The following is a 20,323-nucleotide window of genomic DNA, read 5'->3' as shown; positions in this document are numbered from 1 at the left end:
ACTGAAACACCATGCAGCAGAATGAGCATTTTTGAAGAAACCTGTGTTTTCTTTAATCCTTCTATATCAATATTTGCAAGAATACCTGCGATAGCTACATAGTTCTAATCTTTTTAAAATTGAAGATGATGACTACCGAGGCGTCCTTTGGGAAGCCTCCATGTTTTCTCCGGCTCGCCACTTGAACGCTTGTTGCTAGGTGCATTAGTCTCAGGAGCCTTCCCCGTCTTAAATAACTCAAAATAGATCGGGGAGGGGCATAGAGTAGGTGATTTGAAAGCAGACTTCTTGAACATTATTTTTTTCAAGTTGTATTAAAACCAAGTTTTTAATTTGGTTACTGGCACTAAAAAGCATGAAGGCTACTAGTGCAATGAGGCAGCAGCTTTGGGCCATTGACAGCCCTATATAGAGGCCAAAAATAAGTTTAACTAATTAATAAATTGAAAATTATTCACCACATTGATATTAGTTAGATTTTATTAATAATTTGTCAGAATCTTTGCCAAACTGCTTTTACAAATGTAGTTTGGAAGACCAACTTAAAGCAGCTCTCTGAAGACAGCTTTCTGATTTTAGTTTGTCCCCATAAGGACGTTGCTGCCATTCTTAGCTCAACTACAAAAAGAATGCGCAGCAAACGGTGCTACTGAAGCTTCTGGAATAGTCCGCAGTTACAAAAGGTACAGACTGAAGTCTTACAGGTACTGCGTTGTTGTACCTGTACCTGATGTAGGGATTTCTTAAACCAAAATTGTTTTTGGTTTAAGAAATCCCTACATCAATTACAAGCCTTGCATTTGAGATACTACATGTAACTGAAATGCATTTGGGCTCAATAGTATTGTTTTGTATGAAAAATTACCAATACACTTTCATTCAGTTATCGAATTTCAATCTATTTTGTTTCATGTGCAACTCTTTTGTTAACACATTCTTAATTAGATCAAACATTGAGAAGACAGTTGACTTAAATTGTCAGCACACTGCATACTTGCATGTTGAAAACTCAGTTTTGTGAGTGGCCTAAGATACCTGTCACTAAAGTAGCTTACTCTAGTGACTGTGGAGTGGTTTATTAGGCATTTAGTATGGAATTTAGTACACTTTTCCCAGAGTGATATTTTGTGATACTTAATGCATTTTTATGCATTTAACAAAGTGATTTACATGCTGTAGGGAAAACATTACTATTATAAACTGCAGTTAAAGCATTTTCAGTGGTGAATGAGGATATGATCTGCCCATTCTTGCTTTCCACTTCTTATTCCATGTGCTTTTTCATTGCTCTTGGTTATTGCAGTATATTCAGAAACCTCTCAGAGTTACTCACAGAATTTAACTTTCAAGTTGGGGGCAGTAAACTGATATGAAGAATAAAATCTTAGTGATTCATATCATTTTTGCACTCTACTCTTGCCTATTGAGGGACACTATCTTCCCAGAAATTGGAGTGCATTGCTGTGGGCACTCAGGTCTAAGAGAAGTGTTTCTGGTAGCTGATCAAAGCGGAAGGTGGCTAATCTTTACTAGGCCAGCATAAAGCAAAGTCCTCATACTTCCTACAGATAACGTCACAAATGTTAAAACAAATGTGTGCATTTTGGTGCGTGTGTGCAGAGTAAGCTGACTAGGTATTGGAGGAGAACGGCAGCTGCTTGGGGTCAAGGAGGAGCACAACTGGAGCCCTCTTAATCTTCCCCAGAGCCTGGGGTGAAAGGCAAAGCCTGTTCTCGCTGTGTTTTCTGCATCCAGGTACAACTGGTTTGGGATTCTTAACTTCCAGCAGCTGCTGCAGCAGAAAACTGGTGGGCAGCAAATGGCTTCCTTCCCCCAGAGCTCATGGACAAGGCTCTGTTTTCTGCACTGAAAAATACATTATGCACTTAGGCATAAGAAAAGCATTATTCCTCTGAATTTGCATAATTCTGAGATTTTTGCTGTTTTGCGTAATGCATTCCACCTTTACCAGTCACGGTGGAGAAATAATGCTGCAGTCCTGCTCCTAGCGCTGTTTTTTTTTAAAAGGCATTTCTTCTTATTTATTCAATTTAAAAATAAAGATAATACAATAAATTGCTTAAAAATGAAACACACAAAAGATACAATTTTGGGCTTCTGCCTTCACAATCTCTGGGAACAATGAGCATTGTTTATCGGAGGGTAATAACATGCCCACCTTTTTGTTGATAAAAATCAGGATATTGTCCTCTGCATCTTATGATATTTTCACATGAAGCTGAAAAGTTACTAAGTATTCCAAATAGTAGCATATTTCACAGGGGGCATTTGAAAATCGTTTTCATCATTTATATATAAAATAAACTTTTGCGAGGTAGTTAAAAAGTAATCTTTTTGTTTTGTTTTGTTTTGTTTTGTTTATCCCCCAGTATACCTTAATTTTCCAGCAATAGTTATAGACCAGATTTGACTGTAACCACAAATCCTTATTTAACCCTTCTAAATATTTCCATTGTCTTAAAACAGCCATCCTCACAGCTAACAAAAAATATAATTTCAATTCTTTATCAGATTCTTTATCAAAATCATCTTCATCTGGCATATTCTATATCCCCAATAATGACAGTGAGGGAGTTGGTATCATTTCTTATTTTGTTGTCAAATTAATTTCTAAGAATACCAGCTTCTCCAAAGCTGCCACTGAATGACACTCCCACCATAAGTGGAAATAGTCAGTGCTCTGATTTGTAGGATTTCAGGAGACAGTAGACACACACACTTTCAAGAATAAAGCTAAATACTTGCTTTGGAAAGCTGTGGGAGGAGAGAGCTGAATTCAGTTCCTGCTATCACTTTCTGCAGAATTATGACGCATGCTGCCCTCCTCGTGACCTTCCTGTCACATCAACTCTAACACATTAGAGCAGCATAGTAGTATAAAGGTACAAATGATGATAAATAATATTTGAAAAACAGGTTCATGGTGCTATAAAATTCGTACCAGTCCTGAGTATAATTTTTGAGCTTTACGGTTGGCGCTGTGGGTTAAACCACAGAGCCTAGGACTTGCCGATCAGAAGGTCAGTGGTTTGAATCCCCGCGACGGGGTGAGCTCCCATTGCTCGGTCCCAGCTCCTGCCAACCTAGCAGTTCAAAAGCACGTCGAAGTGCAAGTAGATTAATAGGTACCGCTCCAGCGGGAAGATAAACGGTGTTTCCATGTGCTGCTCTGGTTCGCCAGAAGCGGCTTAGTCATGCTGGCCACATGATCCGGAAGCTGTACGCCGGCTCCCTCTGCCAATAAAGCGAGATGAGCGCCGCAACCCCAGAGTCGGTCACGACTGGACCTAATGGTCAGGGGCCCCTTTACTTTTACCTTTATCTGATCCTATATCTTATGGAATGGTGGAATAGGGTACAACTTCAGCATCACAAGTTTATAGTGGAGTACAAATCAAAACTAAATAATTCACTTTTAACTTACTTGTTATTTAGGTTCAGATTTTCCTCGCAAGAGCTGGATATATAAATGAAATACATTTGTCCAATTTAGTATTGCTTTGTCTTCTACAAAAATGACTTCCGTATAGGGCACTCCATCCCATTCCTCCACCAAACAATTTTCCCGTTCCCCCTGCCAGCAGGTAGTCACAATATGTGACCATTGAGCATTGGTCTGTTTTGGATCCATTGCTTGAGATCCCCCCCCCCTTTGTATTTCCTCCCTTTTTTGTATTTCTGCAAATATTCGGGTTCTACTGAAGTTGCTGGTGCCTATATCTTATATATAGATGGTTTTATGTCAGCTGGTCTATATGCTTGTTGACACTCTCAAAGAACAAAGTTTAGTGAGGCAAGGCTTATGCTTGCGGAAGCCATGCTTGTGCTGCTTCAGCAAGGTTTGTTGTTATACATGCCTGGTTATTTTATCTTTAACAAAACTTTCCACCTGTTGTCCTTGGACAGTTGTTAAGCTAACTAGCCTGTAATTTCCAAGATCCTCCCAGGTCTCTCTTTAAAAAATAGGTGTTAACATTGGGCACTTTGCAGTCCTCAAATACAGGGACTGTTCTAAGTGACAAGTTAAATGTGTTTAGTTTAGTTTTTTTTTAATCTCCAGTTTCACATTTGAGTACTTTGAAAACTCTTGGTGACTGCCATTTGGACCCTGTAATTTGTCTTTTTATTCTGTCTATTAGGTCTATCTAGAACTTCATTTCTCATTACCACTGTTTGCCTCAGTTTCTCACATTTCCTTCCTAGTCAAGTTAGTTCAGGCAGGAAGTTCTAAATAATTCATTTAGTTTCTCTGAAATCTGCTCCTGCTTCTGAGCCCCTTGTCATTCAGGGTTCAACCACCACTGCTACTAATGTTGTCTTTTAATGTTGATGGTTTTTATGTTTTTAGCAACGTACCCCTCAAATTCTTTTCTAAAGCATCCCTTCTTGTCAGCTTGCATTTCTTTTGCCAAAGTTTGCATTCCTCTTTTGTTCTTTTTTGAAGGAAATTACTGTTTCTAATTACATTATTGACTCTGCTAATTAACCATGCTGACATCTTCTTCATCCCTGTGGTACCTTTCCTGATCTCCTTTAGGGCTGGGCGATAACTAGTTTTCAATATCGCGATATATCGCCAGCTCAACATCATGATATATCAATATATCACGATATCTGAAATAACGAAGGAACTATGCAGAGGCAAACAGGACAATGTCCTGGCAACTGCTATTACTTAGAGGTCTAAAATGGATAAATGACAATATTATCAATTACCGCACACTAAGTTTCATCAGCAAGCAAGTCAAAATGCAGCCCATCAGGACTTTTGGTTTTGGGCTTGGCTACCCAATGGTGGTATTCAGGACAATCCAAAGTACAGTGATGAGTCATAGTGAATACAAATAATCTGGGGCTGCCAGACTGCCAGCAGGCCTGCTAGTAGGCAGAAGCGGCAGCAGCCTGGTAGCAGGGGCACAAGAATCAGCAGCCTGCAGCAGAACCATTGCCGCGGCAATGGGTGGCTATGGCAGAAGCAGCAACAACCTACGAGGCCTTGTGGTAGTGGCAGTAGTGGTGGCCTATGAGGCCTTATAGTGGTGGCAGGAGACAGTAGCAGAGGCAGAGGTGGCTTACAAGGCCTCACTGGAGCAGGCTGCCACGGCTTCTACCACCACCTCCCACTACCGCAAGGAGCACTTGCAGGCTACAGCCACTTCTTGCCATCATGGTGAGGCTTCGCAAGTCCCATTGCTTGTGTTGCCACAAGGCCTCACAGGCTGCCACTGCTATTGCCATCTCCCATCGCTAGTGCAAGGCCTCACAGGATGCCGATACTGCTGCCATCACCACCTACCAGTGACGCAAGTCCCCGCAGGCCACCACTGCTTCTGCTGCCAAACCCTGGCACCTCTGCGAGGCATCTCAGGCCAATGCTGTTACTGTTGTCACTTCCCATTGCCACTGTGAGGCCTTGCAGTCCACTGCCACTTCCTGTCACTGCCGTGAGGCCTTGCAGGCCGCCACTGCTACTGCTTCCACCTGCCGTCATTGCGTGGTCTCGCAGGCAGCTGCTGCTATTGCTGCTGCAAGTCCTCGCAGGCTGCCACCACCACTCCCTGTCATCACTTGCAGACCACCACTGTTTGTGCCGCTGCTACTGCTGCCCCCTCCAGTTGCCACCACGAGGATGCGCAGGCCACCACTGAGTGTGCCGCCACCACCAGGCTGTCGCCGCTACTGCCGACACGTCTCCTGGTCATGGCAAGCTGTTTCTGCCACTGCTGCTTCTGCCTCCTAGCAGGCCATTTTGACTTGCCTGCTGATGAAACTGAGTGTGTGGTGACTGATAATATTGTCATTTATCCATTTTAGACCCCTAAGTAGTAGCAGTTGTCAGGATGTTGCCCTGTTTGCGAATGTATAATTCCATCCTTATTTTAGTCATTGTGGTAGATTGCAATGTTTCGCTGGTGATATTGTGATGTTTAGTTGGTGATGTGAGGTTTAGCTGCTGATAACATTTGCAACGTTTAGCTGGTGAGTTACCACGATGTTGAAACCCAGATATCCCTTAGCCCTTACACACATTGTGATTTGTGATATATTGCCAGCTCAAATATTATGAAACAGTTATCACGATGTGTACTTCAAACCAGTGTTGGACGATATATCGATATATCGCCCAGCCCTAATCTCCATATTGAGCTTCCTATGCTGTGTTTCTAAATGACTCCCAAGCAATTTGGAAAGATTCAGTCTTCTTGACTTTGCCTTCCTTTTTACCAATCACTTATTTTGGGGAAGTTTCCTTTTTTGAAATGTGACCATGGCGGATCTTGGGGACAATTAGCTGTTTACATGTGTATTTAATTTAATAGCAATATGGTCACTTATTCCCAGCTGATTCAGTAACGTTTATATCTCATACCAGGTTCTGGGCACCACCTAAGTCAAGGGTCACCATCCTTCTGGTCAGTTCCTTGACCAACGGTTCTAAGGCACATTCATTTGGGATATCTAGATATAAATACTTGTTTATTTAGGTTGTTATTATTATTTATTATGAATTTATTACCTCTGGTCTCAGGTTGCTTTATACTTGTTTCTAAACTGGACTCTCCTTCCTTGGAGGTTTCTAAGCAGAGGTTGGATGGCCACCTCTCATGGATGCTTTAGCTAAGATTCCTGCATTGCACAGGGTTGGACTAGACGACCCTTTCAAATCTACAATTCTATGATTCTATGATCATAATGTTCATATGTTTAAGTCTCTTTGAGTTTCATTTAAAAATAATAGAATAGAAATTTTATGCTTATGCCTTTTTTTGTAACTGGAACATGTGTAGTCAGTCTGTCTGAGGATAGTTGAAGTCGGCCATTAGTACAACAATTCCTCTTTTGGGTGCTTCCTTGATTTCATTCTGCATTGCAATATCTTCATGAACATTTTGATCAGGGAGCTATTAGCATGCCCGCAGAATTATATTACTCTTGGTATCACCACGTATAGCAATTATGTGGAGGGGTCTGCCCTTTTGAGAGTTCTTTTTCTTGAACTCAATGCCCTCTTCAACATGAAGAGCAACACCATCTCCGCTGAGTCCCCTTCTGTCCTTCCTATAGGGTCCATATCCAGTGATAACAGGGTCCCACTGGTTATCCATTGCACCAGCTGTATTAACACTGTCCTCTAAGACCAGGCATTCCAGTTTGCCCACCTAGACTCGGAGGCTTCCAGCACTAGTGTGTAAACACTTACAGTTTCCCTTGTCAAGGGTGTGCGGGACTCTGGAAAAATAAAACACATTTTCAGTATTAAAGCTCCCATTTCTTACAGTACCTATTAAGTGTGCCAACTATTTTTAAAACAAAAAACAAACAAAAAACAAGAATGTAAGGGCCATAGAAGATCTGAGGAATGTTCTCTTGATATGCAAGGTGTATGAAGACTATTTGAAAATGTAAACATGCAAAATATTAAAAGGCTGCTTTTTTAATAAGGTATGAAACCTCTCAAACATAAAAGCCAATTTCCTTTCTTGTCTGCTTTTGAAGGAGGTAAAACTTAGTTTTGCTTCCAAATTCAAATTAGCCCCCTAAATCAGCCTCCTAAATATAGAAGTCCATATTTGAACATGGATATTTAAACTGTATGCTCTTCACCAATATTGAGTGTTTATATTACTGAAAAGTTTATTTTAGACATGTTCAGAATAATTGTACCAACTCAAAGGGAAGGATATAGTTATTGGTTCTTCTAGAATCACATCTTTTGTGATGAAAACATAGGACTTTTAAGTAAAACTATTCCATCCACTGAAATGGGTCATTTGTTTCCTATATGCGCTTTGCATATCTGTGACCACTGCTCCATGACAACAACAACAACAACAACAACAACTTATTATTTATACCCTGCCCATCTGGCTGGGCTTCCCCAGCCACTCTGGGCGGCTTCCCAAAAAATATATTAAAATACTGTACTACATCAAACATTAAAAGCCTCCCTAAACAGGGCCTTCTAAAAGGCCCTTTCAGATGTCTTCTAAAAGTCTGATAGTTGTTGTTCTCTTTGACATCTGGTGGGAGGCCATTCCACAGGGAGGGCGCCACTACCTAGAAGGCCCTATGCCTGGTTCCCTGTAACTTGGCTTCTCGCAGTGAGGGAACCGCCAGAAGGCCCTCGGTGCTGGACCTCAGAGTCCGGGTAGAACGATGGGGGTGGAGACGCTCCTTCAGATATACTCAATACAAAATTGATTTTTGTTTTGTCTTTCAACATGAGTAAAAATTGCACAGTGATTCTAAAATCATACAGGTGATCTTTTAAATTGGCTCATTTTTGAATATCCAAGGAAGACTAATTTCAGTGTTTCTCTCATTTATTCGTATAAACATTTAAATGTTTCAGGAAAACATTACATAGAAAAGGTGAAATTAATTTCTGCTGTACACTTATTTTTCACGTTTGAGGTAAGTTGGAACAAGGAAACCAGCTATTCATATACTGTAATTGTGTTTCACCTTGAAAGGTTAGCCAGGATCAAAGAACCACACAACTAGTTATTTGTGCTTCAGACTTGCGTGTCTTGTACGCTGTTCTGTCCCAGTGCAGAAGGCTACTTTTGAAATAGTTGGGAATGTTAAGAGCAGCTTTTTGAGATGGCCCTCTTATTGGAAATGTGCATTTCTTTGGTTTGCTATCTAGTTAAGCTCTCAAATAGTACAAAATGGCTGGTATTGGTTCCTACATTCACTGAAAACCATCTACTGCTAGCTAACGCTGGCATTTCTAGTTGGAATAACCACTTTTAATAGGCTTCGCTTAATCTTTAAGAATGGCCAAACTGGGGGGAAAACTATTTTCAAATGATAGAGCTTGATTGGAGTGCTGTGTCTGGAAGACAGATAGGTTTAGAATAGTTCTTATGTTGCTTCTTGTAAGGGCTAGTCCAAAGGGTAGAGGCTTTGAGCATAGTCAAACTTTTCTCAAACAGTATTCTAGCATGAGGGGTGAAACAGCCCTGCGTGAATAGCAGGTGTGTCTCCATGTAGAAGTGCATTTTTTAGAATAGGCCATAGAACACACATAAACCTTTAAAACTTATAGAGTCCTTGCTTCTTTTCTCAGAGTTGGACTCTAGTTATCCCTGTTTAATTACTTCCTTTTAAACATTTTATGAAGGTTGTTTAGTAATACTTTGTGAGTAGTATCTGTCTTGTCTTGTTGCTCCCCTCCCCCCCTTTATTTGAAATACATTAAGTGTACATTAATAAAATGGTCAAGAATCTGGCGTTAGAAGTTGTGTGGTACAATACAAATCAATATATTAAGTAGTCATTACTTAAATGGAGTAAACTTGCTCTTCTTGCAATACACAAAATGAGTATTTCTACCTAACATATTAAATATGTTCTGAACTAAGCAATACTGCACGTTTGAGGTTGACCTCTGGTGCTGCAGCGGCATCATTTGAAAGGAGAAACAAGTTCTCAATGTTGGGGCAGGGTTTGTAATAACATATAATCCAATTATGAGCATTTAAATTTGTCTTCTGCTTGAATACTGGATTATGAAAAAGGAGTAATCACATGTAAACTTTTTCAGCAGGGAAAAGTAGGGTGGGTGTCAGAAATGACAAGTAGATAAAACTTGTTTGAGTTGTCTGCTGCTGAATACAAAATGCCACATTTTAAAATATGGCAAAATGAATTTCTCTCCATGGTAAACCTGAGCTTTAAAATTTAAAATTGGCAGTTATTGAATTGCAAATCTCCTTACTGAACTCTTAAGATAAAAATTTCTTAGTTGGCAAGTAGAAACACTTCTCCTCTTGCAAGGAAAGGCACCCAGTTTCACTGATCTCCCCATCCAATCTTCACTGGTCTCTGCCCTCTGCACCACATCCCATAATGCTCAGGAGGACCCTCCTGCCCCTGGGAGCAGCTGGGCGGGGGACTTCAGAGGTCAGGGGAAATCCGTGATACCTAGCAGTTCTTCCACTTGCCTAATGCATACATGTAGCCTACTTTATTTATGTAGCATTTAGAAAGTATAAATACTAATTTAAAATAGTAAGTTGCAAATTCTCTTCTAATTACAGAAATGTGCTTTCATTTGTTTTGATTATTAAGATACAGGATGATGTGCCTCTAATTTAACGCTTGTAGACTTAGTCACAATGTTATAAGCCATTTTGTTTGGTCTTTGTCCAGAACAGTGGCATAGAATTATTTATTTTTTAAACTTAAAAATAAATAAATAAATGTGAGCACAGGGTCTCTGACCAATTAAATTCATGTTGTGCTGTGGTTGGTATGACATCTCCTGCTTACAAAACTAGGCCACATTGGGTTTTTGAAGAAAGCTCCTCATTGGGCCAACACACTGAGCATCTTGAAATGGATTCAAGAGTCCTCTATTCAAGATGATCTCTAATCTCTTGGGAACTACATGTTTTTAAGTTTTATCACATGCTCCAGGGCAACAGTTGGGCCCCATTCGGTGTTATACTGAAAAAAGTTGAAATGCAAACATCCAGTAGCTTTAAAAAAAAAAAAGCCCAACAAAATTGGTCTCATTTTTCTGTGTACCACATGTTGGAGGTGTCCAAATTACAGTACATCCTGCTTATAGTATCGTTTGAATTTAGACATAAATGTTGGCTTTCCGTCATACTGGATAATATCTAGGTATATGCTGTATATACTGGCTGTCACAGTAGACAAAACAAACTTGCATCGAAATGCCACTTTAACATACACAAAAGCACCAAAGCGGTTGACTTGGTTATAATTGTGAACTATTAAGTTACACAAAAAGGGTGCTCAGGGTACCAAACCATGACAACCAATGGGATAATGACATCACTATCTCATTGTACTCTCTTGAGAGGCCTGTTCACTGCTTAAACAAGGGCCACAGTTTGCGTAGATACACCTTGGGCCCATTCTGGCAAGAACTAGCCATGTCTAAGTCCCATTGAAAGCACTTAAATGCTTAACACCCATTGATTTTGATGGGACTTAAATATGTCTAACTTTCTCTGGAATTGAATCTTTATGATCTGAGGATATAATTCTTTTCCATCTTGTTCCTGAGTATATGGAGATCCGACTGACCATCCTTAAAGGTTTGTAATTATTGCTGAGATACATAAGAAGCAGTTTGAGCACTGAAAAGCATTATATCTAAATGCTGCATTTTTGTTGTTGTGGGAAACCATAATAAAATACACAAGGAGCAATTTGCCTTTCATTCAGTTTTGCTGAACCACATTCCAGAGGTCACTGGAGTTCATGTACCTGTGTTTTGTCTTTTCTTTTAAACAGTGCATCTGGTGCGAGTGTTGTAGCCATTGACAACAAAATAGAACAGGCGATGGTAAGTAGAGAACTGAACTGTTTAATTCTTAAAGAGCGCTGGGTTTGTAGCCTGCTGTCGTCATTTTTGCATAACCTACATTGATGGATTGTGAGGCCACATCAGGAAGAGATGTTAAAGGTAGAAAATCATAAAGCAGACGCAAGCAATTGTTTGTCTGTTGAGGACTCCATATAGGTGGAAAACAGCAGTTTACATGATAATACAGTATCATGTATAGCATGAACATGTTAGGCTTCGACCTGCTGCTTGCCGGCACTGTGCCCTTGTGCCATGCCATTTATGCAATTATGAGCAAAGAAGCACCAATTTTAAAGTCATCTGGAAGTTCATGTAGTGCCATTCCAAATGAGTTCATGCACTTTTGGGGGGTGGGTGGGAGAATCCATGTGTAAACCGATATATTACTACAGTGAAGATAATGTACAGGGGTACCTCGGGTTACATATGCTTCAGGTTACAGACTCCGCTAACCCAGAAATAGTACCTCGGGTTAAGAACTTTGCTTCAGGATGAGAACAGAAATCGCACGACGGTGGCAGCAGCAGGAGGCCCCGTTAACTAAAGTGGTGCTTCAGGTTAAGAACAGTTTCAGGTTAAGAACAGACCTCCAGAACGAATTAAGTACGTAACCAGAGGTACCACTGTACATCATACCCAGGTCCAAAAATTTTAGCTTGCACCAAGACAATGCTAATTCTCTAGTAGGACTGCCGTTACTTTAGCACGTCATTGTTTGGTATGATCAAAAGCATTGCTTTGCTATCCAAAATCTTTGATGTGTTGGCCATTGCTTCAGTACCAGGCCTGTGTAGACCTTGTCTCAGGCCCGGGAGTCTTCTTAGAATAAAGTTTTATGCTCAGACAAAAAGGCAGCTGGCTCCTAGCCGGGCCCCCCGACTGGATTAGCCCTCTGAGGCCCAGGGCAAGTGGACTTGGCTGCCACTCTCCCCTTCCGCGGGCCTGTTCAGTACTGCATCCAGACATTTAAAAAAATAGCACGTGTAAGGATTTTAGTTTACAAAAGGCTTGGGAGCTAGAGGAAGAGCTGTTACATCTGCATGCTTTCCAGCCATCCAGTTTTGGAGGGAAAAAATGAAGGGAGAACAAATTCTACTGAAAAAAATAGTAGGGCAAACCATGGACAGAAAAGTCTAAGCGAATATTGGTCCGAATGCATTATTCTATTCCATGAAATGCCAAAGTCAGTAGTCTACTTTAGTGTTCCAAACTAATTTGCTGTTTCCTGTTGTGTTGGCTCCCACCAGTTATGCGAAGATACTTTTGGGCTCCGGAAACAGCTCCATTTCCAAGTTGCTTGAAATTCTTTATTGAAAACGTTTTATAACCTGCCTTCCCTCATAAATGTACATCAGATCACTATAGGAATGGTAAAACTGGTTTGTTTTTACTAGCTTAGTCATAATGAAAAAGTAAAAAAGCAGCTGCTGCAAAAAGCCCAGGAAATGGAGTGCCTTCCTCTAATATGTGAAAGGCAGAAAAATAGATGCTAAGTGGTCTGCTCTCAGGAGAGTGTTGCAAAGCCTGAGCCCTGCCAGTGAAAAATGCCCTGTGATCAGTCGCCACCTACTTAATCTCTAAAGGCAGGAACAGGCTCTCTGAAGATAGAACTGAATGGTCAGGTTCATCCAGGGGAATGTGATCCTCCAGTCTTTCCATGGGTTTTCTGATAAGAAAAGTGTTGCCACTCAAAACGCGTCAGTTCAAGTTGGGCAAGGCTAGCAAGCCCCATATTTTTAATCAGTATTTATGGTCATGTGATGGAGAGCTGGTGGGGATCCCTGTGGTGCAAGTGGATTAGTTTCCAGAGTACCAGCTCTGTTAGCCTCAGTGTCACTGCTGCAAACAAGAGTAGACAAAGATTTTGTTTGTACGTCATCATAAAGAATGTACAGAATTCAAAGCTAAGCAATATGGCAAAATTGGGGGTTACTTCAGAAGCACACAAAATCAATCTAATCATACATACAATATAGGTTCTGTAAAAATAACTTGCCTGTGGTTGTGATCCTCAGATTTAAAAGAGCAGAACTTCTTAAAAATTAGCCAAAATAGCAAGCTTGGGTCACAGCGTTTGTTTTCTTACATTTGCCCATGAGAAAAGAGACCATTTTCATCCAGTTTACAACAGTTTACTTGTCACAGACAAGTTCTGTCCTTGTTTAGCCAGGATGCTGACTTGATGGGCAATAGCAACTATGATTTACTTCATAGGGGTGTTGAAGCTTAAATATAATTATCTGAGCTCCTTGAGGTGTGAGATATTAATGTAGAGCCTAGGGCTTGCTGATCAGAAGGTCAGCGGTTCGAATCCCTGCGACGGGGTGAGCTCCCGTTGCTCAGTCCCAGCTCCAGTTCGAAAGCACGTCAAAGTGCAAGTAGATAAATAGGTACCACTCTGGCGGGAAGGTAAACAGTGTTTCCGTGTGCTGCTCTGGTTGGCCAGAAGCGGCTTAGTCATGCTGCCCACATGACCCGGAAGCTGTCTGCATACAAATGCCTATAGAGCGAGATGAGCGCTCAACCCCCGAGCCGTCTGTGACTAGACCTAATGGTCAGGGGTACCTTTACCTTTTTAATGTTTATGGGTTTTCAGCCACCATTTTGGAGAGCTCTCTGAACTAGAGCATTGCTTATTATCTATTTCTGTCAACAAAAATATTATGAAGCTTTTTGAGAGTAAGAAATCCCTGTATTTAGGTTACCTTCCTGAAAGCAACATATAGACATGTAGCATTGGTGTTTTTTGAGTGCTTTGGAAGTTGGCCATAATACAGCAAGTGAATTGAATGCTGGGGAGTTAATCCTGTGTATTTTGATTTCTAGATATTTCTATTTAACTTGTGTTGCTAGGATCCAAATTCAACTGTTAATGAAGTTACGCCCAAGAATTTGGTGCAAAGTAAAAGTCTGTTTATAGAAATTAAATCTAACGATTAATTTGCCGTTTGCAGGATCTGGTGAAAAGCCATTTGATGTACGCAGTCAGAGAAGAAGTGGAAGTACTGAAGGAACAAATAAAAGAATTAGTCGAAAGAAACTCTTTACTTGAACGGGAAAATGCACTGTTAAAATCTCTCTCAAACAACGATCAGTTATCCCAGCTCTCAACCCAACAGGCCAACCCCAGTAGCACTTCTCAACAGCAAACAGTGATAGTACAGCCAACGCAACCTCCGCAGCAGCCGAATGTCTCCTCAGCATAAAGCTTTCTTGCCTCATTAAGAAACTGAAAGCAATCTGTCCTTGTGTGCCACTGGTGTTCTTTCCACTTTATATGAAAGCAAGTAGCCATGCTTCAGTTGTGTGTTTTGGCCTTTTCAGTATTAGACAATCATTCTACAAGAGCTTTCCCTCACTGAGATGTCATGCAGCACAGTTGGTGTTCAATTATGCCATCCGTGCAAAAGGGAAATGATAGAAGGAGTTATAATGCAAAAGTCTGCATTTATTTGGTGCACATGAGTGGGGTCTTTAAGAGCTTTGGCGAGGCTCTTCAAGGTTTCCATTACTCATGGATTACTTTGAGCCTTGCTTTTTCACATAGCAACAAACTCATCTTTAGAGCCACTGTTCTTTCAATTATAAGTAACATTTGCCTACATTAGTTTCATTTATTTGTGTTTTTATTTATTACAGGGCTGCTATTCATAATGTACATGAACAATGTCACAGAACTTTTAATTTTTTTAAAAAAATAAATGTAAGTATCAGTAAAAATTGATATAGGCAGGATTGAGTTTAATAGATAAAATGTTTAGGCAATAATTGAACAAAAGAATCCTGGCATATTTCTAACACTAATGGCAATTTACCTTTTGGTATTTATTTTCAGTAGTTAAGACCCAGCTTGAATGTAAATTTTTGTATATTGTAAGTATGAAGACCATAGTGTGTCTGTACAGGTAGTCGCCAGTCATTGTGAGATAATTGATGGGCTATTTTGATGAAGAAAACTTTGCTCATTTCTGTTTCTACTTTCTAATAGAGAAATTGCCATGATTCCTCTGCTTTTTGACATTTCGTATGATTATTATTATTTTTTGGGTGGGAATAAAAAGCTGTGAAATTGTTCAACCTACTTTGTAACCAAAGAAGCAAAGCTGTGTAATTGAGTTTTTATTTTATAATGCACATTCTTTATGTATTTTTATTTAGTGTTCTCATTCACATTTTTCTTTGCTGTCTAGCATGATCTGCATGACCTATAATCTTTGAACCACTTTCGTACCTCATGTTTTATCCAGCACTCTTATTGTGATATGTAATAGTCTGTGAACAATGTCAAATAAAAAAAAAGAAAGAACAGCTAGTGTTGGTGGAGCTGAGCTGGTGTGTTACGCACTAGTTTAAAAAATGAAGTGAGCCATCTTTTGTTCATTTAAAATGGTGTTTTGAATTTCGTATGCAGAAAACGTTTTGTTACATTGCAGATTTTAATGTATTTAATAAATGCAACATGCAGATTAAGTGCAGTGTATACTGAGTATTTAAATTAAAATGTACATTTCATAAATACAGTTTCAAGAGACCATTTGTGTATACTAACGTAGTATGTCAGAAGTTGATGTACAGTATATTTTAACACTTTCTGAAATTAAACTGCAGTTTTGTTGAAAGATTTGCCTCTGCATGTGTTCAGAATGTGATGAGGGTTTAGGTCAGTGATTAGAGTTAGCTTGAAAAGAGCAAATTAAGAACACCAAGGCTGCGATCCTAGACATGCTTACATGGGAGTAAATCCCTTGAATGTAGTGGATTTATTTCTGAATGAACACACACAGGAATGTGCTGCCTGTTTTCTTAGCCCCTTTGGCTGAGGACCAACTTTTTCTCAGCAAAGTAACTGGAATTGGTGTTTCAACTTTATCCTTCATAGTTTATGATTTTATGCCTGGTTCACACAAGCTGAAACCTCATTTTAGAGAGAACGTATGCAATGGCTAACCATCACCCACACCTTTTCCCCAATGTGGTGCTAAATTCTTCCCCTGCTAAAATGCAGGATATCAAAGTGAGTTTAGGAACATACAAAGCGTCACTTAAACCAAAGCCAATTACCACTGCACAATTCTGAAACATTATAGAGCGGGTGGTTTGAAGTTTAGTGTGAATCTAGTCATAAGCTAAATTTTTATTTTAAGGGATATAGAAGAGAGTCACATATACGGCCACATGGGCTTTTAAGGTAATTAGTGTAGAATGGGTGGAATCCAATGAGTGTCTCCACTGACAGAAGGCAGCTGTCAACAGAATGGAAGGGGCGACAATTTTTGGCAACCTCTCCCCAGAGCAGATTTTTATTTGGGGGGTGGGCAGCTGCAGGGGGCAGAAGGAATTTTCAAAAGTTGCCTCCCTGTCCCATTGCAGATGCCTTCTGTCAGTGGAATGATACTCGCTGGATTCCACCCAACTTCACACTCTTTTTAGTTTTCATGCAAGAACAAGGTTTCCTTCTGCAAAGTAAACCAAGACTGCTTTGCAACTTAACGTCGTCTTTCACTTTACTAGCTCTTGGGGGTATAAAATGGAATCTTTGTTATGCATTTTACACCACCATGCTGTTGCAAATGCTCCCGTTAAAAGTGTTTGGATGTGGATCATCACCAGCAAGCGCCCCGATGCACTTCTGGGTACAACATTGCCCTTGTTTATAATACCAAAGACCACCCAAGCACACTCTGGCTTTAGTAGGACACAGACGTCTCATAAAATAGCACCAATAAACTCCCTGTAGTCTGGTGCATTTCATAGGGAAAAGAATATGACAATTATGTGTCTCTTGCAGTGTATTACTTAAATTGGCCTTGCAGAACTGGCAAGCGTTATTCCCAGTTGACCACAACACAAAGTGATGATGTTGCACTGTGTTGCCACCCAGTGATCTATGTGACCAAGCCCTGGAGAATGTACTATTTTCCCCCTCTTAAACGTTATTTCGGGCACCATTTCAGTAAACAGATATACTTAAAATGTATTGGTGAAAGAGGAAGTCTCTTGAAAAGCCCACACTTCGTTCCTGTAAGCAACAGTGGCGATTATAATGTTTTAACAAGCCAACTAAGCCCACGGCCTAGAAAATTATATCACTATGACTTTGCTTAATCCTTCAGTGGTCTAGTCCCCTAACAAGGGCCCATAGCTGTGGTAGTATATAGAGTGGTATGTATAGAGCCTTAGGATCTGAACTATAATGACTTCTGCCATTCTGGACAGCATCAAATGACCACACTGAAGCAACTTTATAATTTTATGTGTGAGTTTCCTGCTTGGCAGGGGGTTGGACTCGATGGCCCTTGTGGTCTCTTCCAACTCTATGATTCTGTGAGTTACTTAGTTCTGGCTAGGCAACAAGACACATGGCCAAGTCTGGCTTGCCAAAGGATTTTGTGTGTGTGTGTCAGAAATTACAATTCTTGTGAATTCAGGGACAAATTACAGGAAGCCTCAATGGCTTAACTATATTCGGTCTGTGTGCTATGTATTGCCAGCTGACATTCATATCAAAGCCATCATAGTAGCGATTGACAACCTTAACCTCTATGAATAATTATGGCAAGTGTTTGATAGGGTTAAACCTGCTGGACAGCTTAGTGTATGAAGAATTGGTGTACCTATCCCTGGATGAGAATACTGTGGAGGGGAAGGACTTTAGGGGTAAGTATATGGGAAGGTTAGGGACGCGGGTGGCGCTGTGGGTAAAAGCCTCAGCGCCTAGGGCTTGCCGATCGAAAGGTCGAGGTTCGAATCCTCGCAGCGGGGTGCGCTCCCGTTGTTCGGTCCCAGCGCCTGCCAACCTAGCAGTTCGAAAGCACTCTTGGGTGCAAGTAGATAAATAGGGACCGCTTACTAGCGGGAAGGTAAACGGCGTTTCCGTGTGCGGCTCTGGCTCACCAGAGCAGCTTCGTCACGCTGGCCACGTGACCCGGAAGTGTCTTCGGACAGCGCTGGCCCTTGGCCTCTTGAGTGAGATGGGCGCACAACCCTAGAGTCTGTCAAGACTGGCCCGTACGGGCAGGGGTACCTTTACCTTTACTATATGGGAAGGTTAAGCCATGTAGAGGAATAGGAGTTATTGGCAAGGCTCCTCTCCTCTCCTGCCTATTCCTAAGAGCACATTGAACAAAAAAGAACTGAAATCCTGGAAAATCAAACAGCAATACATAGTAGTATTTCTTCCTGGTGGAACTTTTGAAAGGTAACTCATCTTTATAGTGTTTAATTCATTATTATTTAGTGGATTTTAAAAAACCAGATCCTCAAAAGTTCATTTTAGATTAAAGATGACCTCCCAAGTTTCACAGAAAACTTCCTGCACATTAGAATTGCTAACATGTCTTGTATGTTATATAGCAGATTTTAACAGCAGGAAGAATGTGTGTGTGTGTGTGTGTGTGTGTGTGTGGACATAACCCATTTTAGGGATAATCATTTTTAGCCCATCTGTATAATGGAAGATTCAGAAAGGAAATGAGGATAGCAGAACAGCTTCTGTAGGGTCAAAGGCATTGCTGAGATCACCCAGGAAAAGGAACACATTGAAAACAAACATGATGGCATGAAATGGCAGACGATAACATTTAAAATACTCCCGTCGTTTTGTTTTCACAGTTGGGTGAAACTCTTTGACAGATCTGGCAAGTAGTTTAGCTTGTCATGCTGCAATATGACAATTAGCTGGAATTGCCAGTTTTCTCCTGCCAAAACCCAAGGGTTGCATCCAGCTAGGTTCTACTCGGAGTACGACTAATTTAGATCCATTCATTTCAATGGGTCTTCTCTGAGTAGAACTATCCTTGGCTACAACTCAAAGTGGGCAACATCTGACTGATTCAGTGAGACTCCAAAGATGTTTAGGAAAATTGATCATAAAAATTGAAAATACACATTTTGATTGGTCTGTACTGTGCACTTCCTCCTCAAATTCTTCAGGTTGCCACAGACATTTATTCCCTGGAGTTTCCATGGTGTTTAGGAATCTAGTAAGTTGCCTTGTACCGAATCAGAATTGGTCAGTCTTGACCAGTTTTGTTGACACTGACCAACAGCATCTCTTCAGGGGCTTCGTATGGGATATTCCCAGCCTGAAGATTCCTAGGGTTGAACCCGGAATCTTTTGAAAACATTGCAGGTACTCTACAACTGAGCTACAGTCTTCCCCCAAACGTAGTCTTTCCATTGTTTTGCTCTATTTCTTCGGCAGCTCGTAAAGCCATTTATTATAGCAAGTGACTGAAGAATAGGGCTTGGTCCATCACAACGAGGAGTTCAAGCTGGGTTTGGATTGTGGAACATTCACATTTCACGGCCAACCGATTATGATGGCCAACTTAATCCCTCCAGATGTTGCGCATTTGAGTCCCACTTGTTCTCAGGCCAGCTGCTGCCTTTTCATCCAGCAGCAGATAGAAGATAGGTGTTTCCAATAAGTTTGAAGAACTTAGGCAGCTGGTGACATCAGCGGCTCAGACTACAGACACTGGGGCTTCTGAATCCGGAATTGTATCTTAAAACCCTCCCCTGGGCTCTTGGATCATCGGACGGGACTGTGGTCCAAGAGGGCTGCAACCATCTGAGATCCAGCTGGTGGCAACAAAGAGAAGCACATTTTCCGTTTTGGCACTCATTCTGGAATGCCTTCCTTTCTAGAGGCCTGCATGGTCCACGTTCTGTAAGCGTTTTTGAAAGCTTCTTTTTTGTGTGTGTGTGAGATGCTGCAGGGGTCCATTTTGTGGCTGAACGGCTGATGGAAATACAAACAATGAAGTTGTCACTGAGTTGCCAGGACTTTGTAGGAATTGCCTGTGTCCCCTCCCCCCCCCTCCCCTTGCTCTTTTCCTGTCCTCACTTTATATAAAAAAAAAAATGTTTGAAGGGTTTGTTTCTTCCATGCTACTGCAACTCCTTAAGATCAGGCCGAAATTGCTTGTCGTCAACCCAGCAAAAGGGGAGGTG

General features: G+C 40.9%; 1 protein-coding gene across 2 annotated transcripts in view; it reads left to right on the top strand.

Moving 5' to 3' along the window:
• TSC22D2 (TSC22 domain family member 2) overlaps positions 1 to 15,987 on the top strand; it is a 38,276-nt gene extending 22,289 nt beyond the window's left edge. For both annotated transcript variants that reach the window (XM_083442680.1, XM_083442681.1), the window contains 2 exons: positions 11,296 to 11,347; positions 14,323 to 15,987. In XM_083442680.1, coding sequence (XP_083298806.1) covers positions 11,296 to 11,347; positions 14,323 to 14,574 — 304 coding nt within the window. In that variant the 3' untranslated portion in view covers positions 14,575 to 15,987. The remainder of the gene's footprint in view (positions 1 to 11,295; positions 11,348 to 14,322) is intronic.
• The last annotated feature ends 4,336 nt before the right edge of the window (positions 15,988 to 20,323 follow it).

The sequence above is a fragment of the Podarcis tiliguerta genome (genome assembly GCF_965153285.1).
Source record: "Podarcis tiliguerta genome assembly, chromosome: 5".
Lineage (NCBI taxonomy): Eukaryota > Metazoa > Chordata > Lepidosauria > Squamata > Lacertidae > Podarcis > Podarcis tiliguerta.
Note: the sequence above shows the minus strand (reverse complement) of the source record. Positions and strands in the feature narration are given on the sequence as shown.